The following is a 23,680-nucleotide window of genomic DNA, read 5'->3' on the forward strand; positions in this document are numbered from 1 at the left end:
ACAATTCTATAACTCATCATCTGTATATTGCATTGTGAGATCACCATCCAAAGTCAAGTTTGCTTTCATCACCATATGCTTGACCCCCCCCCCTTTACTCTCTTCTACCTCCCTCCATTCCTCTTTCCCTTTTGTAACCACCATATTGCTGTATGTGTCAATGAGTTTTTGTTTGTTTGTTTATCTTCTTTGTTTGTTTGCTGCTTTCAGTTTTTTATCCCACTTAAAAGTAAAATCATATGGATCTAGACTTTTTCCATTTGACTTTCTTTTCTTATGATATGTATTCTCACAATCCATCCATATTGTCACAAATGGCAGTATGTCATCTTTACTTATGGCTGAGTAATGTTCTATTTATTTAGGTCCTCTTTTACCTTTTTCAACAATTATTTGTAATTCTCAATGTACAACTCTGGCACTTTTTGCAAAGTTTATCCCTAAGTATTTTATTCCTTTTGATGATGTGGTAAATAGAATTGTTTTTCTTAACTTTATTTTCAGATTATTTATTGCTAATATATAGAAATACAATTGATTTCTTATTTTGGTTTTATATCATGAAACCTTGTGGAACTCAAATATCACTTTTAAATTGTTGGCCGATTCCTTAGGATTTTCTATACTTGAGATCATGACATATGCAAATAGAGATTTTTCTGTAGATTGCAGAATTCAGTTTTAACAACTTGACTTGCAAAAGCAGACATTAAAAAAAAAAAAACTGAAGAAGCTGAGAAGTTATATATTTTTTGATGATTCACATTTTAGCTAAATTCTATAGGTATTGTAATCACATGTCATTTATGGCCTTGAGAGTAAAGAATTGTATTTAATTTAGTTGTAATGTTCAATGCTAAAATGTTGGGGTTTTTTTGTACTTGGTTGCTCAAAGAGACAGGAAGTTACCCCTGTATTGTGTTACTTAGAAAATTTCTTGTGTGTGTGTATATATATCAGCTAAAATTCAAAGAACAGTTTCTCATTTCTGAAAGAATGGTCCATTTATTGAAATGATTTCTTCGTGATTTCTTCAATGTCGTTTTTTTGTTTTGTTTTTTCTTAACTAATTATATGAACTTGGAAAAACTAAACTTCGGAACTAAAATAATAGCTACCATCATTTTGTTCTTTTGTTAAAAGGGGTACAGCCTCCTCACCATGAGTGACAGTAAAAACAATACCAAATGCCAAAAAAGAGTAAAAATTAATCATACATGGTTATAAGACAAAGCACTATTTTTTTTTCTTTTTTATAATAGAACAAAATTACCAGGGCTCTTTAAGGTGTCAATGCTCAGACTTCAATGATATTTACATAAGACTCAAATTAAATATTAACTGTAACATTTTCTGTACCTAGCTAAGCTTGGTTTCTCCATTCTAAATATTCAATCTCCTGTTTAATATGATCAGAAGAATTCGAAAGGCCATCACAGAACAGTAATTACACATAGCATTACCCTAACCATTTTATTTGCATCATTCATTCATTCATATACAGACAAAGAGTTGCTTTTCATGTGTTCAGGACTGGATACAAAGGGGAGATTAAAGTAAAAGTCTTTGCACTCAAGGAGTCCACACTTTATGGTAAGTCATTTTTAGTGAATTAGGTTATTGGAGATTCAAAAATGGCAGTGGAGTAAGTGAAAGCTACACTGACATGCTCCCAGAACCTAACTGGATTACAACTAAAATACAGAAAAGCCACCCTGAAAAATCAGCTGAGGACATGATGAAACCTAACAATATTCACATTATAGGAGTAACAGAAGAAGAAGAAAGTGAGCAAGAGATAGAGAATGTGTTTGAAGAAATAATGGCAGAAAACCTCCCTAACCTGGTAAAGGAAAAAGTCACACAAATTCAGAGAATCCTAAGCAAGAAGAACCCAAACAGGCCAAGAGTGGTCTTCATGCCTCTTCTGCACTTCATGTGTCCATTAACTCCTCCAAACTCAGAGATTTTGAGTTAGTCTTGAAAACTCCTTGACCTACAAATAATTGTGGAAATACAAACGTTTAGATTCAAGGTTATTAATTTGAAGTCTTGTCTATGATGGTGAAAAATTGAAAACAATTTAGTGTCCAAAAATAAGGTATTGTTTTAAACTATGGTACATTCATACAATGAATTAGTATAGTGTTTGAAAATAGTGTTTATGTAGATAAGTAGTGTTTGAAGACATGAAAAGTCATTCATGATGTATTTAACTAAATAAAAACCAACTCATAAAAGAATATGTGGAGTAAAAAAAATCTAGATTTTGTCATTTATATCTTACATAATAAAAGACTAATATGCAAATTGACCAAACTGTGGAATGACCGGTTGCTATGATGTGCACTGACCACCACAATGCAGACACTCAACTCAGGACTGCCCCTTGGTGGTCATTGCACTCCTACAGGAGCACCACTCAGCCAGAAGCCAGGCTCATGGCTGGCGAGTGCAGTGGCAGTGGTAGGAGCCTCTCCCATCTCCATAGCAGCCCTAAGGATAGTTGTCAGTTGGACATCCCTCAAGGGTCATCCCCCAAGAGCTCCCAGAGTGCAAGAGGGTGCAGGCTGGGTTGAAGTGCCCCCCCATCCTCCACCCCCAGTGCATGAATGAATTTTGTGCACTGGGATATATATATACATATATATATATATTTGAAGGACATACACACAAAATGTTATTAGCAGTTATTCTAAGGTTGATATAATAGGATTTCTTTCTTTTTTTTAATCTGTATTTATAGTTTTTCTATAGTGAACATGTATTAATTTTGAACTTGAAAAAAGTTTTTAATTTTCAGGATATAAAGTAAAAATTTTAAGGACTTGAGGCATGAAAAATGGTTATAACTTAGATGACTACTGACTTTGCATATGTAACACTGCTACTAATACTTCCCTACCCAGCTTTCTCAACCTTGCCTCCTTCACATATTTATCAGTGTATATGTCGTAATAGCTCCCACACAGCCAGCCATGTGTACATGGAGTGAAGTAAGAATTGCCAATGTTATCATTATTAATTATTGTAATCATTCAGAAATGTATGTTATATGTCAGATACTGGGCTGGAAATGTTTACAACTTTTTGCTTCTTTAACTTTTATCATATAAATCAATCCTGTGAGCTCAATTATTATCCCCATTTGCAGAATAAGAAATCTGAGGCTGAAAGAACTTAAATGAAGCATTGATTTAAACTCAGATCCCAAAATAAATAAATAAACTCAGATTCCAAGGTCAGGGCTTAAGCAGGTCTTAATAACAATTTCAATGTGTTTTTAAATAATAGTTTTTTATTTTTATTTTTAAAATAATAAAAATATGTAGCAAATTTGGTTGCTTTATGCATACATGAGAGGTCAGGTATCATTATTTTACCTTATAATTTGCTTATGTAATCACTCAAAAGGGAGAGCAGCAGTCCACCTCATGATGTAGGTGATTCCAAGCAGGGAAATCAATCACTTCCCCCACCAAAAGCGTTCTCCGTTCTAAAATTTTCTCTCTGCTTTAAAGTGAAATTTATTAATCATCTCCCTGGGCCTGTGCCTGGTACCGTTTGCACTTATTACATTTTTCACTACAGGATTTCCTTTGAGACGTTTTACTATGGATGCTCACAATACCTAGTCATTCCTTTCAGCTTCTAGAAATTAGTAACCTGCAGTTAGGTCACATTTAACTTTCCAAGAGCTTTGACTTTAAGCCACAATTTAACTCTCCTAGCACTCCATCTCATTTTTTTTTTTTTTTTTTTTTTTTTTTTTTTTTTTTTTACCCTCTCATCTGTCAAGTGATCCAGGAATGGGGTTAGTACTCTATGTAATTTATTTGAAGATAAAGAGATGAAGAGAAACAGCAAACTGTTCATTAAACACCATCACCCTTAGAGCTTTAAAGCGGTAGAATCTGGAGTTTCAAAGTACTGTGGAAGTCTGTCCATTTACCACGGTTTTCTCCTTTGGTATGCAAATGAAAGAAAACTATATTTTTATTTGAAAGTCTATATTTTTATTTGGAAGAAATCTAAATTTGTGGACAAACCGAATGAGCAAAATTAAATAAGAAAAATCAAGTTGGGGAGGTGAGGTTAAGCTCACCTTTAGGATCAAGCCAAGGCTGTCAAATTTGTGACCGTTATGATTATAACACATTAGGAGGGGAGGTTGGACTAAATGTCCCAGACTCACAACATTTCAGATCTGGGGAAGATGTCTGTATTAAACTTCCAGCTTCTCACCGTGGAGGACTAGATGTGTATATTAATAAAGACAGCTCTGAACAAACTATTCTGTACAGAACATCAAAAAGAATTAGGATTGGAAAAGCTCTCAAAGGTCAAATCTGCTTACATTTTGCCCTAAATTCTTCTTATAATCTTTTGGTGCATATTTTTCTGTTCTGATTTCAAGTACTTCAAGATAAGCAGCTGCCACCATTTCCCACTGGAACTTAATTTCATAATGTAATAGTTTCCAAAGTTCATCTTCCTGAATGACAGGCAAAACGGTCATTGTTTCACTTTATTTTCTGACTCCCATTTCCATTCCTTATTGGGTACAAAGTGCGGTGCCAGGCTTGAAGTCTTACTGCTGTTGATGGCCAAGATACTGCTGAAGGATCAGCCAGATATGAAAATCCGAACCATGTGCTGGAAAGCCTATCCCTTCCGCTAAAATCCAGCTTCTAAAATCCAGCACACACTCCCAACTACCAGGAAAATAAATGCCTCGTTTTGATTTATTCCAACACTCAACTGTAGTGTCTCATTTGTTTATTTTTTAGCTGTTTTTTTCCTCTCATCCTTAGGAGCATTGATGCAGGATTAAACAGTTTCAGCAGAGAGCTGTTTATATTCTCTTGCTGAAATTGATGTGTGGCCCTGGCCCATAATATTTATTTATACATGCATTCCTTTTCACTTAATTATAATTAACATGCTGTTTATTGCATTCCTTTTACCTTTCCTTAAGAATTTGCTTTTTCCTTCAATTGTTTGCATTGATATCTTTTGAATTTCCTCCCTCTTATTTATTTTTTGGCATAAATAATAATTGGTGCTACAGTGAGAACTTGATAAAGCTTTTTATTATGTTCCCTTTTGTCCAACAGCAACCTGAGGCATAAAAAAAAAAGTCTGAACAGTTTGTCCAGAGTCACACAACAGAACAGAAACAAAGTTTTAATAGGAGTTTGTGCTCTTAGTTCTCTATGTATTTTTATTTATTATTATTGAAGGTTCAGGTATCCTCATATTTCTGTTGATTTTTTTTCTCTAAATCCTTTCCTTTTTTTTTTTCCTGTATCTTAATTTGAATTTTCTCTTAAATTATTATATTTGTTTTGTTTTTAAAATGTCTTTTTTATTCTGTCCTCACTTCTTATCATTTATGAGAACTGTAGAACAAATTCTCATTTTGTCACTTCAGTAAAGAATAATTTTCTTCTCCAGATCATTAGTAAGTTTTGCTAGTTAAAAACTTAATGTCTGAATATATGTAATGAATGATCTTCTCTGGATGGTTCAATAAATGTATTAAAATTTTTTATAATTTTTTTGGGGGGAAACCCAGGTGATTCTCACTTTTACCAAATCCAAAAATAAATTACAAATAGATTGAAAGATTAACTTTTTAAAAATCTTAACTTCCAGGAAAAGTTGAGGTAAGAAACCACATAAGGAAAGATTAATATGTTTCACTGAGTATAAATATAACTGTTTCAAAATCCTTAGTATTTTAAGGCAACAATAAACTGTACATTTATAACAGATATGTTTGAAAAATAACTACTAACTTATCTATCATAATAATGAATAATAAATATATTAATGTCATAATGTAAACATTAAGAAAGAACATGAACATACCTTATCCAAAGATAAGGATTGATAAATGAAGGAAGTTATCAATATTTGAAAATGTAGTTCTCTCTAACTGAAGAAAGAAAAAAGTAAAATAATAAATCACTACCATTACTACCTATAAAATAGCAAAATTTAAAAATCAGTTTAAATGCTAGTAAAGTTTATGTGACTGAGTGATTTTAACTCCTTTTTTAAAACTTCCAAAGTATACAAATTTGCTACAATAAACATTTTTGTAACAAAAAAATAACATTTTAAAATCTATATGCTTAATCCTTTCAAGCATAAGACATGACTAAGTTTTCAAATTTTACGTTGATTTTACTGACACAATTTCCTAATTCCACCACATTTCAATAAAACTAAATATTGTTTGCTCCTTAAATATAAGAATTGACAAAAGTGGAGATTTCTCCACGGTAATGGCATCCTATGGTAATATTTCACAGCCAGGATAGGGAAGGACTTACGGGCCAAGGGCTGCTCTATGGAAATGTTCTCGGTAAGGGCAACAACCTGTGCAAGCTTAACTTCCTAACTGAACTTTGCGATATCATCTGAGGTGTTAGGGTGAAGTGCTCTGGAATTGTTTCGCGTTCAAAGGAAATGGACTTGCCATAATAAAGGGAAATTTTAAGATAAATAGGTAATCAAGAAGGACATATTTTTTTTATTTTTAGTGACAAAGGTTCTATCCATTGATTTTTAAATGTTAACGTTAATCTCAGAGTAAACAATTTTCAAGTTTCTGTGAAGAGCTCTTAAAATAGATCCCTTAGAGAAGCAGAAGGTGGGAGTTAGGTAGGACCTTATTCATTATTAGTGACCCGGTGCATGAAATTTGTGCACATTAAAAGGGGATTAATTAGAGGAAATAATTTAATATTGCTATTTGCCCTTTCTCTATAATAGAAGTGTCAGAGATGAAAGAAAATTAGTAAAATGTATATGAAAACCTTCCTCCTGTCAAAATCAGGGGTGCACCACGGGACCCAGAATTAAGTCCCCACCTACCCACATGCACTTCAATATCACGTGAGACCAAGACCCAACTGCCCTCCCCCTACCCCCCCACCTCCACATTGGGGCTAGATCCAGACCTGGCCAGTCCCACCTTTGTCAAGCCCTGCTGGGCAGGGGGGCATAGCCTCAGGTCCCCTGGCCTAGTGGATGGGGGTTGTGGCCTGAGGTCCCCCAGTCCTGAACAGGGTAGGGGGTGTGCCTTGAGGTCCTCCATCAAGCCATTCCAGGTGGGAAATAGGGTTTCTGAGATTCCCTGTCAAGCCTTGCTGGGTGAGGACATGGCCTGAGGTCCCTTGTTAAGCTCAGCCAGCCAGAGGGGTGCAGCCTCAGGTCCCCTGGCCTGGCACTGGGGTGGAGGGTGTGGCCTGGGGTCCCCTGTCAAGCCCCATGGGGGTGGAGAAGGGTGTAGCCTCAGGTCCCTGCTGATTGCTTGTTAAGGCTCTTTATGGGAACTTGGCCTCAGCTGTGGGTGCAGCCATCTTTGTGGTGGAGAGATGGTCAATTAGCATATTCCCTCTTTATTAGATAGGATTACTTAAATTTAATGATAGGTATAGCTTTTTATAAGCCATTTACTTACACTATCTGGTTACTCCTTGTAATAATCTTCTGAAGTACATACACTTAATTACGTGTTTTACAAAAGAGAGGAGCCTTCGGTTGATCTATTATCTCCCCCAGATCTCCCTACCCTACCTGCTGTAATTTGACAGTCTACTTGTTGCTTTACTGTCTCTATATCTATCTTTTGGTTCATCAGTTTATAATGTTCTTTATTATCCATAAATGAGTGATCAACCGAAGGGCTTGTATACATGCATATAAGTACAACTAATGGACACAAAACTCTGGGGAGGGGGGGTATAAATGGCGGGGGGAGGGCCAATGTTAAATTATGTACACAGATAATAAATGAATTTTAAAAATGTGGGGGGGGGGGGCGGGGGGAGAGAGAGGAGCCTGAACAGATTGGCTCAGTTGACTGAGCATAGTCCTGTGCACTGAAAGGTTGCCGGTTCAATTCCCAGCCAGGCACCTCTCTCTCAGCATGTCCTTGGGTGAGGATAAAAATAAAAGAGGAGGAAATTGAGATGCAACGAGGCTACATAGCCTAACCAAAGATGCACCACAGCGCCATGAGAGAGACAGGGTTTGGGCCCAGATGAATATGACTGCAAACATTGAGTTCTTACCCCTGAATGCTGTATTGCCTCCACATTATACCACAGTCAATCTTGACCTTCCTTCCAACAACAGACTTCCAACTCTACGGAGGGAACTCTATAGTCTAACATCACCTGCCCGCCATACCCTTGCTTTTGGGTGACAAAGCAGACACAGCTGGGGTTTTAAATTCTAAGTTGGGTTGAACCTTTGCTTCACTATTGTGTTCCTACATTAGTCCTGTCTTCACCTGTGAAATGGATGCATGTATTCCCTCAGAGAGCTCCTGGGGAGATTCAGATACATATGCAAAAGTGCTTAGAGCAGGTGCTTGGCAAATAGTGGGTGTTTAATAAATATTCGTTTCCTTTCTTCTCTTGCCAGAGAAAAGTCATTCTTCCTTTAATAAGTTATTTGCATGGAAATGCTTTCATGGTTCTCAGTTTATCACAGAAGCCTTAGAAAATTTACTCACTGGGTCTGTCTTTTTTTTCCCTGCGTGAGATTATTTTATTAAAAAACTCAAAGGAGGCAGGCACAGTGTGGAGCACTGTTTGTTCACCCAGAGGCGTGGCTCTGCAGGCACACATGCTCCCACGTGGTCACATGACCCCTCACACCTGGGTTTGCTCAGATGCTGGCTGTGGCTCCATCAGAAAAGGCAAGGCTCAGGCCAGGAGCTGGAGAGGGAACCTGGGACCTCAGAGGCTTCTCATCCCAGGTTTGGGCTGGTTTGCTGTGGGAAGCCAAAACAGAAGTTGGTGTTCGCTGATGTTCTGAATGCTCTCCTTTTGGGGTTTGAGCAGACGTTTTCTGGTCTTACAATTTCCATGATTCTTGCTTCTCTCATCTCTCCTACATAACTGTGTCCTCCAATTCCAAAAACTGCTTATATGCTATTTCTCAAAGATTGCTAATCATTTCCTGTTCCCACACTTTTTCTCCTGTCAGACTCTTTATCTGAAATAACCCTTCACCCCAAATGTACCCATTGAACTTTTACTTTTGAGGCCCAACTCTAGTTTACCTTCTGCTAAACCTCTGGGGCGCTGGGTGTCATTCAGGTGTCAGATTGCAGGTACTTTTGTCTTTTAGAACTGAAAATTGACTGAGTGGAATAATGGTTTAAAGTGGTGTATGCTTAACAATTCCTTACTAAAGTACCTACGAAACCAGCAGAAGCCAAATTTTCACAAGTACACTGAAAACTATTATCAGAATCAAGAAGGAATTTCTGCCAATTTAAAGGCTAGAAAAAAACTTGATGGAGACAATTTAAAAACTGCTTTTCCACTAAAAATAGATTAAAATTCTCAACCTGAACGTAGAACCATTCTTTGTCCCTCTCCATTTGTTGACCTTTTACCCAGATATACAGAAGCCATGTCACTCAGCACCACCAACACACACAAACACACAAACACACACACACACACACACACACACACAAACACACACACACACAAACACACACACAAACACACACACAAACACACACACACAAACACACACACACACACAAACACACACACACAAACACACACACACACAAAACACACACACACACAAACACACACACACACACACACACACACACTGAAGGGGCAAACACCTTTCTAACAGGGAGGTGATGTTTTGGGGGTATCCAGAATGTTGTCCCATAATCCCAGTGCAATGATCCAAAGGAGTTAAAAATAATAATAGTTGCTGTGCACAACTATGATATAAGAGAAAAAGATACTTGGATATATATCAGTAAAGGTGCTTACCAAATTGTGTGCATGTCCAAAAGACAATTTTATGCTACCAAAATAATTTGTGTGGTGTTTAATCCTCATAACATTCTTCTCCAACGCAGAAGAGGGTCCAACGTATCTCTTACATTGGACATGAGCAGCTTGGGGAATGTGGAACCCCTTGTGGCTGTACCAACCCCACGGGAGAAGGCAGCAATGGAGTATCTCCAGTCTGCCAGCCGAATTCTCACAAGATCACAGCTGAGGGACGTCGTGGCAAGTTCACACTTACTCCAGAGTGAATTCATGGTGAGCCAGTTATTATTTGCCCTTCGTTGGATATTCTGATAAATGAGCCACTAGAGGCACATACAAAGATGGCACGACCCTGCACTGGACAATAAAAATGGTTAAAGTTCAAAGTTTTAAATCTACCCCATAGCTCATCAACTATTGATGTGTTCAAACTAGAATGTGATAACTCCGTTGAGGCAGACTATGGAGGAGACGGCCAGGCAAAGGAGTGGCGAGAGGAGCGGGCAGAGAGGAGCATTGCAGGAAGAGGGAACAGCCTTGCTGTCCTTGTTGGGGGAAGTCAGAGAAGATCCCCCAGTTTTGTTACTTGAGCAACGAGGTGCTCTTTAATGAACTATGGAAAACACGAGAAGATCAAATGTGGTATAAAAATGATTGTGAGTTTCAGATAAAAATTATGGTGACTTAGTGTTGCTGTGATAACTTAATTCATGAAGACACATTTCTTCTCAGAGTACATGTAGGTCTTCTTTGACCTAATTGTTACCTAAGGGGAATGTCCCTGTTATACTAGTGGACCAGTTTGCATCTTACATCTTAAGCTATAACTATTGAGAATAATAAATTGATCATTCTCAGGTCATTTCAAATATTTCAACTACCCTCATGGTGAAAGATCCAGCAATAGGTTAGATCTACTATGAACCTCGTCAATGATTATTAAGTGTTTAAAGTAAAACACAAACATGCAGTTTTTTTTTAAGTAGACTTTGTAGTGTAGACTTAGTGAAATAAAGCAGCCAGTCAATGATCTCACAACTAGCCAAAGTACTCTCATTATTTTTTTTTATAGAATCACAGAGAGTCTTTGTTCTTTAAGATGAGCCCTAACATAGCCTGCTTTCCTTAAAGGAAAGATTGGGCAACAAGGAAGACTGAGAAGAGAGATAATGCTGGGAGATGACAAACTAGTGAGTCAGAAAGCAGGAAGGAGTACGGGGGGAATAAAGATGTCACCAACTCTGTGGCTTTGCCAAAACAGACTGACCTCTTTGAAATGGCCAAACATGAATATATGGTTTCTACTGACTGTTCAATAATTTCGCTTATTTTGGTAACTTGAACTGAGAATTTTAACCTTTAGTTGGAGTAGAGAGTAGGGATTAATATTATAACTACCTAGAATAATGCAAGTATAGGAAATATTTTAAAAATATGTTACTCCTTTTTGTAAAGCAAGTCTCAAATTCATAGCATAGTCAGGCTTTTCTCAAAATTTTAACTCGACTGAAAACTAGGACAATTTGAACTAATTTATAGATAATTTATTTTATTTCAATGACTAGTAGGCTTTTGAGTAAAGTTTAAATAACAAAAAATATTACTTTATATAATATAGAAATACCAGTTATTTTATTTCACATTAACCTTGTGTTAGCAATCCTTTGTGGAATTTTAAGTTAGAGAACATAGTATTTTTTATTACCAAATGCTTGCATATTTGTTTTCACCCTTTTGAAAACAGGCTTACTGGTGTTTTTGCCAATTAGCTACAGATGCTCATCTTTTGGGTTTAATTCATTTCCACAGAGCCACTTCTGCTCTCATTATTCTGACTCCCATTATCTAAGACATATGAAATATATTCTTACTGAATAAAAATATTCTTAAGTGGGAGAAAACAATGCCTGGATGCCCTTCACTAAGAATATTGCATTTGAAGCCACAATAGGAACAGTACAATTATAGACAGTTCTTTAATACAAAAAAAAAAAAAAAAAGCATCATACCATCATCACTTGAATTAACACAAAAGCCCTTTATATTTGCCATTCAGGGAAGGAGGTTTTAATAGTCTTAAAAGAGTCACAATTAATGTCAAAAGAGAATTCATCAGAGAGAAATGTTGGGTCCTGAACAGAAAGATTTGAAAAAATGTGAATACATTGCTAAAATATCAGTTTTCAGCTTCCTGTTTATATATTTTCAGCAACTATACAGAACAGGATTCTTAAAATCTAACCAAATTTTATGTTTTCAAGTAACTATGTATCAAATAGAGCTTCTAACGCAGAGAACTGTTCCGTAGAGTCAGCTTGCTAGGGTGCCGCTGATGTGTTTATGGAAGGAAGGGTGTTGGTCCGCCAGAGGTGGTAGGCTGTTGTTTATAAAGGCCTTTGAAGTCCAGGAGAGCTTTGGATCAGATGCCCCCTGTGAAGATTTTCTTTGTGGAAGCATTAGACGTACTAATTTGATATCATTCATTTTTTGCAGGAAATACCAATGAACTTTGTGGATCCCAAAGAAATTGACATTCCACGTCATGGAACTAAAAATCGTTATAAGACCATTTTGCCAAGTACGTTCCTTGAATTAAACCCTTTGCATTTACCCATACCATACCACTTCCCATTGTCACAACTTCCACATACACACCAAATTTGGAATTGCAAACACTATCAAGTCTCATAATCTTTAAAATGGTCTAAGGTTAATAACTTTATCTTGTATTACTCTTATTATAGTGGGCAGGTCACAGTTCTAGTGCATACATGGTTCTAAAATTGTATTGTGCCACACATTATAGTCAATTTTCATTGATGTTGTCTATCAATTCAATGGAGGAATATAGTATAGTCTTTTTAACAAATGGTGTTGAGAAAGCAGGATACTCACATGCAAAAAAAAAAATTAATAAAATTGGACCCTGACTCACCATATACACATTAACTCAAAATGGATCAGAGACCTGGAATAGTGCACCTGGAACCTGTATAATTTTATTAACAAGGTTAGCCAGTGTCACCCCCAATAAATTCAATAATAATGAAAATGTAAAATTGATTGGTGTGATGGTTTTAAACTCTCTGAATAAAAATAAATAAACTCTGTGAAGGCACACTTTAAACAGGTGAATTGTAGGGTATGTGAATTATATCCCAATTAAACTATACCAAAAAAAAAACTTCATTTTGCATAGCAATTACCTTGAGTCCTAATTAAAAATCTAGAATCCTGTGCCCCACTCTGGGATTCTGTGTAAGTCGGTCTGCTGTTGGGCCCAGGAATCTGTATTTCTCATGAGCACTGAGGTGATTCTCATTCAGATGAGACCAGCACCACACTTTGAGTAATATTGCTATAGACTCTATTAAAACTAAATTTGGCTTCATGAAATTTATAGATGTAAAGATATAAGCTGGAAGGCTGGAGCTAGCAAGGAATAAGGAACAATTTGTAAAATAAAGGAGATCATGGACTAGAGAGGAGAGACATGTAAGAGTAATTGCATTCAATGTAGTAAGAGCCAGGATAGAGACCTAGCTCAAGTGATGCAGGGCTGTAAAGACGACTGAGAAGTTAATTCTGATTGCAGTGGCAAAAATACTTTGGAGAGGATGTAGCATTTTGAATCATTAAAGAAACAGATGTGGTTGGGGTTTTGATAAAATCCTCATGACAATAGCTCTGGAAAGATAGAACCACAAGGATTTTTTAAAATATGTTTTTATTGGTTTCACATAGGAAAGGGAAGAGGGAGAGGGAGAGGGAGAGGGAGAGGGAGGGAGGGAGGGAGGGAGGGAGGGAGGGAGGGAGGGAGGGAGAGAGAGAGAGAGAGAGAGAGAGAGAGAGAGAGAAGGAGGGAGGGTGAGGGAGGGAGGGAGAGAGCGAGAGAGAGAGAGAGAGCGAGAGACAGAGAGAGAGGGAGAGAGAGAGAGAGAGAGAGAGAGAGAGAGAGAGAGAGAGAGAGAGAGAGAGAAACATCAGTGATGAAAGAGAATCATTTGTTGTCTGCCTCCTACACACTCCCCACTGGGTATCAAGCCTGTAACCCCAGCATGTGCCCTGATCAGGAATCAAACCACGACCTCCTGGTTCATAGGTTAATGCTCAACCACTGAGCAACACTGGCTGGGCAAGATTTTTTTTTTAAGGTATTGACATTGAAATAGTGGAGTTTTCATAATTCAGTCCATTAATTCACTCAGATGACAACAAATGTTCCATATCTATAGTAATAGCAAGAAATATGGTGTCTTTGGGATTCCCCTGCTGGTAGACTTGGAAAAGCGTTGTTAAAGTCACTCTACTATAGTATATTTTTAATTGTTTCATATAGTTGAATCTGTTTACTAAGGTATAGTCACTGTGAAAGATGTTTTATAACTGTAACTAGCTGAATGGGATAAAACCAATTTGTGTTAGTATTGCTGTCTCTTTCTGTTAAGACTTTTTTATTTAAAATTTACCAAACTAGGTAACTAGGGAACATGCATCAATTGCAGTTATTATATTTACCCACCTACTCTCAGAAGGATTTGGAAATTATTAGGGTTACTTCTAAGTTCAGCCTTCTCCATTTCCTGCCCAGATGATATCAGACAACTGCTTCATAGACCTGTGTCAGCTTTTCCATTCCCAGAACTGGGTGAATCGCTTGAGCCAGGGCACCTGTGCTGACAACTGATGTTGCAAATGATGGATTTTCTGTTGAAAATGTTTCTAGCCTGAATACCACCCCAAAATACAATTTAGTCCATATGGCTGGACAAGCCACACCAGAACCAGACTAGAACAAATATGCGAAGTTGTTCTTTATGGCTTATTTTAGACTGCAATATGAGATAAGCTTAAAATATTACATAAAAAGTAGTTAGCAAATGACTATATTTTAAATGTTATGATTGTTTTTATTGTTTTGACCTACAATGAGCTTTTATAAACATTCAATATCATTTTGTATTAATTTCAGGTGCACAGCATTGTGGGTAAACAAGCATATACTTTACAAAGTGTCCCCCCTGATATATCCAGTACCCAACTGGCCACATACATAGTTATCACAATATTATTGACTATAATTCCTTTAGTCATCCCCATTGCTGTTTTACAACTACTAGTCTGTACTTCTCAATCCCTCCACCTTTCCACCTGGTCCTCTAACCCCCTTCCCCTGTGGCAACCTGTTTCTCTGCTCGGTTTTGTTTGTTCATTTATATACAATGAACTTTTAATTTTAAAAGTTTGTAAGCTTGTAAATAATGGTGAGGTTATATAATTTTGAGAATGTTTGCAACAGAAATATGGATGGCCAAGAACAAATTAAATTATAGCTGCCTCCCCAAGGACAGCATCAGCCCAGCTCAGAACACTCTTAAGTGGTTGATTAAAGTGCCAAGGTCAAATTTATATCAAATTATTTTGCAATATAAACAAGCATTAGTGATGAAAATGTGTCTACATCCTAAATCACAAAAGCATTGAGGGGAAAACTGACCATATATTAATATGAAATTATTTATAAAACAATGAAGTATAATAATAATAAATGTTGTGATTTCTTTCATGCAGTCAACTTATTTTTACTAATATAAAACAATATAGATAAAATTTAAAAATTCTATTTGTTCTGACCATCATTTCATATTTAAAAATTTAACATCTGATGAAGTTTCCAACTTAAATTATTTTTCCTCTTTTATTATATTAAGTACATAAAACAGAATAGATATGCAAATAACTTAACTACTTATTAAGAAAAGTTATATGGCTATAGCAAAATATTGGGGTTGGACTTAAAATCCTACCCTGGTAAAACATTTACAATTTAAGGCAGGCTACTTAATATTCCTGTGCCATCCCTTCTGTATTCCTAAAAATAGGTGATAATAATACTACCCTCCAGGACTATTGGGAGAATTAAATGATAATATGTGTAAAATCCCTAGGAAAGTTTCAACTAACAGTAAGCCCTCAGCTAATGTTAATTTCTGCTTTCCCTCTCTAACATATAAGATGATTCCATTATTAGTCCCAAAACCAATTCCAGGAAGTAGGGACACTATCTATATAGAGAAAAACTTACAGTTGCAAAAGAGACATATTCCAGAGCCCTGTTTTATTTTATAAATTTCACATGAGTCATTAAAAATGAGCTTCTATGTAATCACCGTCTTTATTGCCATGACCAGCACTGTCCACTAACACTCTCTGCAATGATGGAAATGTCTCATATCTCCACTGGGGTAACCACTAGGCACATGTGGCAACTCAGTGCTTGAAGTATAGCTAGTGAACCCAAGGATCCAATTTTTAAAGTTCATTTTTACTTAAATTTAATTAGCTATTGGTGGCTAATGGCTGCCATATTGGACAATGTCTTCTCTCCCTCCTACAGAAAATTTGAAGATGCCTCCCAGTCACCTTGAAGGTGTGGCCAGTCCCTGCCTTTCCTCCCTTTTCCCATTTATCTTGAATTCATCTGTGAAAGCAGTCCTATTCCTCTCATCCCTGTCTTTGCCCACTACTAGCAGTCATACGCTTGTTCCTTATCTAATCGTTTCTTCTCTTGACTTCAAACTTCAAACACATTTCTTCCTGGAGAGGAAATCTTCAGCACAGAATAGTCTTTGATAAAATCTTATATGATGCCAATCAAAATGCCAGGCTCCAGCTACCATTTCTGTCTGTTAAATAGGAGACTTAAGATTACTAGAAAGTATTTTAAAAGAGACCAGGGTGAGGAAAGTTCACATGTTCTATTTTTCAAATCTGTATGTGTTGAATAATTTGTTGAGAGGAAAAAAGAAACAGGAATGAGTGAAGAAGGGAGGAGAGGAAGTGAAGAGGAAGGAAGGAAGGAAGGAAGGAAGGAAGGAAGGAAGGAAGGGAGGGAGGGAGGGAGGGAGGGAGGGAGGGAGGGAGGGAGGGAGGGAGGGAGGGAGGGAGGGAGGGAAAGAAAAAGGAAAAAAGATCTAGAAGAAGGAAGGAAGAAAATGAAAAGGAGCAAAAGAGAGGAAGAAAATTGACCAGTGTTCAATTAATATTTGTAATTTTCACTGATATTGCCCAGAAGTATCATAAATGATATGCTAAATATTGAACACATAACCTAGAAATATCAGTTCTGAGAAAGGTTATTATAGTGAATTTGACTAATATGTAGACTTAAATGCATAACATGAAAATTTATAACAGTAGTGATGAAAATAATCACATTAAAATGTTGATGATGATAAAATAAATGTTTAATCTTTGGCTGCTTTATTAGTCCAAGATAACATTAAAAAGGCTTTGGTTGGAACCCCACATTTTCTACTATTCAGTCATATGCTGTATTCTTGTTTTAAAAATATGTATTTGGAAACCTTTAAATATTTATAAATACTATAAATTAACAATTTTCAACATAAACTTAATTTAGCTTGACAGGGAACCTGCTTCTAAGAAGTTAAAAGGGTTGAGTAAATCATATACATTTGCAGACATTATAAAAGTTGAAGGAAATAGGCATTTTCAATTCTGAGTGGTGTAGGGTGTCTGTAGAAACTCCTAATAATCAGTGGATACTGAAAAGGAATGAGAGTTTTCCCATTCCTTTTGCTAAATAGAAGAATATATAGAAAGCCAAAAGCAGTGTTTTACTCTTTCTAATAGCAATAAATTCTAATATTAAACATTCTATGAGCCACATTCCAAATAGAAATCACAAAGGATATAAAAGTTAATTAAATATAGCTCTTGCACTCAAGGGGCTCACCGAAATCCATTGAGGGAAGGCAGAAATTTAAGTATCTGAAATATAAGAAGGTAAATACTAAAATAGGAGAGAGCTTGCACAAAGACAGGAATGCCTGACTCTATCTGGGAATTCCAGGGAAGGCTTCAGAAATAATGCATTTCTTGAACTGAGCCCTGGAAAATGAGGAGGCATTTACTATTATCACAGAGAGTTCTGGGTAATGCTGCTCTAGGCTGTCTGAATTGTCAATAAGGATTCATAATAAATTGAGGTCAGTGGATAAATAAATGTATATGTAATAGCTCCTTGGAAATTCACAAGGTACGGTAGCATAATGAAGACCATGAAAAGCCCTGCAGTCAAAGGGGTGTGGTTCTACTTTGTTTAAGTCAGTGTTTCCTATATTTATTTGATTACTGAAACTTCTTTTTTAAAGATTATCTCATTTATAAATTATATGACCTAATTCTACAGGGGAAAAAAATGATTTACAGATAACAGTTTGGGAAATAGTGACAATTAGGATCCATTGAAGCAGAGATGATGTGATCAGACCGCCTTGGCAGCAATAAGATTGAAAGCAATAAGATCAGATGGCATGCTCACGTCCTAGTCTAAGAAGACAGCCATGGGAAGAGAGAAGAAATATAGGCCCCAGAGCATGTCAGGAGATAGAACAGAGAGAATATGAGTAATTGAATGTGGAGGTCAAGCCCAGTAGGTCAACTCGTTTTCCAACATGGGCTCTGGAGCTGTGGGAGCACATCTAACAAAGAATAACAGAAGTCTAACAGGAATACATGAGACACGTGGAATTTCACAGGCTTGTGGTATATCCAGGAAAAATAAAGAGAAAAGCATGGCCTATAACTGCAGAGAGTAGTCTAGTCTAAGATATAGCTAATAGTGAAAGTTATGGGAATGAATCAATTACCTAACAATTACCTAAGAAAGCAGTGTCAAATGAGCTTAGAGGAGGGCCACGTTGAGTCTTAGAATTAGGGGAGGGGGCAGATGAAATAAGCAGGAGATTGAAAACAGACTTTCAATGCATTAGCAGGAAAATCAGAATGTTGTGACCCAAAATCCAATGGAAGAGAGAACTTTAAAAAAGATATATGGTCAATGTTTTTTGAATGCCACAGAGAGGACATGAAGAAGGAAAAAACACTGACATGGAGCTCATTTGGTTTAATAACAAAATGGTCAGGGTGGCATGAGCCAGAGTAGTGTCTGCATACCTAACATTACCATTATCAGATAGATTGGAGTGTACAAGAGACTTGAATGGTAGATGAGGAGGTAGGAACAGTGGGTATAAAAAGCTCTCAGAATTTGCCTGTCTGAAGAACAATAGAACAACTGCTAGAGAGGAAGGCATAAAACTAGCTTTAGGAAATGGTAGGGCAATTTAAATCCATACCATAGACATTTATTGAGTGTCTGCTACATATTTAAGCACTGTGCTAGACACTGAATCTTAGAGAGATAGTAAAAATTCTCCATTCTTTCCTGCAAGAAGCATAGCATGTACCACGTTAATGAAATCATAAAGGCATGGTTTGATCTTAATACATTTATGTAAATGTTGGTAAAAAATAACTACCATATTTTCCATAGCACCATGGTTCATAAAGAATTAGCTCATTTACAAATTATATGATCTAATTCTACATGTTATGGAAGAAATGGTTTACAGATAGCAGTTTGGGAAATACTTGGGATTTTTCAACTTCTTGATGGGAAGTGGTGTTAGAATTTAAGACACTATAATAATCTCTTCAATGTCAGATATTTGTGCTGTTGGTGAACAAACACATGGTAACTGAGGACAGCATCTTCCATGTTGTGAGAGGGATTTGAGTCAGACCAAATGTTTGTCATTGGGCAAGACAGAAGAGAGACAAGAGTAGGAAGAGTGAGTGCAAATTCCAAGCCCAAAGAACAAGCAAAGGAGCACAAATGAGAAATGGGGTCAAGAATCATGAACCCATAAATAAATGGCATGAAGAATAAACTCACCATCTCAGGCTTGTGAGTGAGATTTATGTCAGGAACAGGCATCAAATGGGCCCAAATATCCCTCAAGAAACACAGATGCATCAAAACACAGACATATAGACACTCAGACACAACAACAAACACCGGCACAAGTTCAGCCAGTCAATCTATAAGTTACCAGGTGTACTATGTACTGGTTGTTGGTGTTCTAAGAAACTTTAAAAAGAGTAATGCATTTAATGTAGATACATTAAACATATCGGTTTAACATACTATTTCTTGCTTTCTTCATTAGATCCCCTCAGCAGAGTGTGTTTAAGACCAAAAAATGTAACTGATGCATTGAGCACCTACATTAATGCTAATTATATTAGGGTAAGTAAATAAATATAGTTTCTTTCTGATGAGCATGTCAACTTACCCTTTGGACTTTAAGATTACTTTTTTTTTCTCCTTAGAATAGATTACTTTTTACTTAATTTGGTTAGAGCAAGTTCTTTGCTGTTGTTTGCTTAGTCAGAATCAACATTGGGCCCTAACTGGTTTGGCTCAGTGGACAGAGCATCAGCCTGCAGACTGAAAGGTCCCAGGTTCAATTCCGGTCAAGGGCATGTACCTTGGTTGTGAGCGCATCCCCATTAGGGGGTGTGCAGGAGGCAGCTGATCGATGTTTCTCTCTCATCAATGTTTCTAACTCTCTATGCTTCTCCCTTCCTCTCTGTAAAAAAATCAATTATATATATATATATATAGGGTCGGCAACTAAGTAATTGCGGGTTTCACACATATATGGCTTCAGTTGAATTTTTAGGTTTGCAGACGTAGTACAAATGTAAAACACATTTTGTATTTGATAGTTGGCTATCCAGCTGTTAATCAGTAAAAAAAGTTTTTTGATCTGTTTTGTAGTTTTTGTTTGGCGTTCGTTGAAAAATGGAAAATCAAAAGGAACATTTTCGTCATATTTTGCTTTTTTATTTCCGCAAGGGAAAAACGCATCACAAGCTCATAAAAAGTTATGTGCTGTTTATGGTGACGAAGCCTTAAAAGAACGGCAGTGTCAAAATTGGTTTGCCAAATTTCGTTCTGGTAATTTTTCACTCAAAGATGAAAGACGCTCTGGTCGTCCAGTTGAAGTTGATGACGCCCTAATCAAAGCAATAATCAATTCGGACTGTCACAGTACAACACGTGAGATTGCAGAGAAGCTTCATGTATCACATACATGCATTGAAAATCACTTAAAACAACTTGGCTATGTTCAAAAACTCGATACATGGGTTCCTCACGAACTGAAAGAATCACAGTTAACGCAACGCATTAGCAGCTGCGATTTGCTAAAGAAACGTAATGAAAATGATCCATTTTTAAAACGACTGATAACTGGCGATGAAAAATGGGTTGTTTACAACAATATCAAGCGGAAAAGATCGTGGAGCAGGCCAGGTGAACCAACTCAAACAACATCAAAAGCTGATATTCATCAAAAGAAGGTTTTCTTATCAGTTTGGTGGGATTACAAAGGAATTGTCTACTTTGAACTCTTACCACCCAACCGAACGATCAATTCTGATGTCTACATTGAACAACTAACGAAATTAAACAATGCAGTTGAAGAAAAGTGGCCCGAATTGACAAATCGAAAAGGTGTTGTATTCCATCATGACAATGCAAGGCCACACACATCTTTGGTCACTCGGCAAAAATTAATGGAGCTTGGTTGGGATGTTTTGCCACATCCACCATATAGTCCTGACCTTCCACCATCTGATTTCTTTTTGTTTCGATCTTTACAAAACTCCTTGAATGGTAAAAATTTCAATAATGATGATGTCAAATCGTACCTGATTCAGTTTTTTGCTAATAAAAAACAGAAGTTTTTTGAACGTGGGATTATGATGCTGCCTGAAAGATGGCAAAAGGTCATTGATCAAAATGGGCAATACATTAAAGAATAAAGTTATTTAGTTCCATGAAAAAATTGTCTTTGATTTTCTTTAAAAAATCCGCAATTACTTAGCTGCCGACCCAATATATATATATATTTTTTTTTTTTTTTAAATAATCAACATTGGTAGTGAGTATTTTACAGTGAGTTCTCCTTTCCTGTGCGTGTGTGGCTGGGAAGCTCTGGTGAGGACGAAGCATTCTGACTCCTTTCCTGTGCGTGTGTGGCTGGGAAGCTCTGGTGAGGACGAAGCATTCTGACGGGCAGCACCGTGCGCCATGCTTAGCGTGCTGGGAGAACAGCCAGTGGGTTGTGCTGCTGGGATCAATTAAGCCACAGAAGCCTGTGTTGCTTTTGGAAGAGCAGAGCCATTTTGTTCTGAGATATTTTACCTAGATTTTCAGTGCACGGCATGAACTTCAAAGCCAATCTTTTGTATCTTTACTCACATTAGGGATACAATGGCAGAGAGAAAGCGTTCATCGCCACGCAGGGCCCCATGATCAACACCGTGAATGACTTCTGGCAGATGGTTTGGCAGGAAGATAGTCCTGTGATCGTTATGATCACAAAACTCAAAGAAAAAAATGAGGTATGACCTTTGCCCAAGTACTAAATGTTATATATTTTTTGTTGCTATAGGAGACATATTGTGTAAGAAAAATTGTTGTGTACTTAATAATGGATTTAAAATGGAAACTTTTAAGGTATTTAAATGATAGGTCACTTTATGCTTCCCAGAAAAATCAATACATATTTCTCCTATGTATCCACATGTCACAGTAAGAAAATGATAGACCAGGAATTATCCTGATTATGCCTATTTATAGGCAATGAAGTAAAAAATTATTCGTTTGTATAGCAAGTAATTTTTGTACCTACTATGTGGCAAATACTCTTTTAGTTGTTGGCAATATATTGGTAAGCAAAACACAGAAAGGTTTATGTTCTTGGTAGATTTTAACTCTCTTGGAGTTGGCAGAGAAGACCGACAAAAACAATGTTTATAAAAATATTAGAAGGGCCTGGCCAGTGTGGCTAAGTGGATAGAGCTTCATCCTGCGGACTGAAGGATGCCAGGTTTGATTCTGGTCAAGGGAACATTGCAGGCTCAATCTCTAGTGTGGGGCATGCAGGAGACAGCCAATCAATGATTCTCTTTCATGATTTATGTTTCTATCTCTCTAACCCTTCCTCTTCCTCTCTGAAATCAATAAAAATATATTGGGGGGGGGGGAGATTTTGATGACAACCCAGCTGGCATGGCTCAGTGGTTGAGCATCAGCCTATGAACCAGGAGGGCATGGTTCCATTCCTGATCAAGACACATGCTCAGGCCCCTAACTGATTTGGCTCAGTGAATAGAGCATCAGCCTGCGGACTAAAGGGCCCCAAGTTTGATTCTGGTCTAGGGCATGTACCTTGGTTGAAGGCACATTTCCAGTGGGAGGTGTGCAGGAGGCTGCTGGTCATTGTTTCTCTCGATGTTTTTAACTCTCTCTCCCTCTCCCTTCCTCTCTGTAAAAAATCAATAAAATATATATATTTTTTAAAAGACACATGCTCAGGTTATAGGCTCAATCCTCAGTGTGGGGTGTGCAGGAGGCAGCCAATTGATCCTCTCTCATCACTAATATTTCTATCTCTCTCCCCTCCCTTCCTCTCTGAAATCAATATATATATATATTAGAAGGAATAAACACTATAGAAAAAAATAGCATGAGTGTGCTGGGATGTAGGGAGGAGCTGAGAAGGAAGTGTAAGCTGCAGTGTTGTATAGTGGATGAGCCTCACTAAGAAAGTGAGATTTGAAGAAAGATTTGAAGGAAGTTATAAAATCCGAGCAACTTACTCAATGTCTTTATAATAAGGAGCCCCAAATTAGATTCTATTTCCATGCTAGTCATCTTCTCTGAGGATCTAATTTATGGACAAGAATACTCATTCTGTACTTTGCATCATAAATATAAAATTGTGTCTCTCTTATCTCCCCACCCCCACATGGAGGTATGTCACATAGATAATAGGGTGGTGAAGACCTGAGGGTGGGGGTACAGGTTGGGTAGATAAGGGCAAAAGGGGAGAAATGGGAGACATCTGTAATACTATCAACAATCTATAATAATAAAAGTGTAATATGCTAATTAGAACGGATGTCCT

The 23,680-nt window shown here is 37.0% G+C and overlaps 1 protein-coding gene across 7 annotated transcripts in view; it reads left to right on the forward strand.

Moving 5' to 3' along the window:
- Positions 1 to 23,680, forward strand: part of PTPRR (protein tyrosine phosphatase receptor type R) — a 267,828-nt gene that overhangs the window by 212,516 nt on the left and 31,632 nt on the right. For 6 of the 7 annotated variants that reach the window (XM_084878886.1, XM_084878887.1, XM_084878889.1 and 3 more), the window contains 4 exons: positions 9,917 to 10,103; positions 12,324 to 12,408; positions 19,868 to 19,947; positions 21,975 to 22,112. In XM_084878886.1, coding sequence (XP_084735012.1) covers positions 9,917 to 10,103; positions 12,324 to 12,408; positions 19,868 to 19,947; positions 21,975 to 22,112 — 490 coding nt within the window. The remainder of the gene's footprint in view (positions 1 to 9,916; positions 10,104 to 12,323; positions 12,409 to 19,867; positions 19,948 to 21,974; positions 22,113 to 23,680) is intronic. The other variant, XM_084878885.1, reaches the window with a different exon arrangement.

This window comes from Pipistrellus hanaki, assembly GCF_964339955.1.
Source record: "Pipistrellus hanaki genome assembly, chromosome: 3".
Classification (NCBI taxonomy): domain Eukaryota; kingdom Metazoa; phylum Chordata; class Mammalia; order Chiroptera; family Vespertilionidae; genus Pipistrellus; species Pipistrellus hanaki.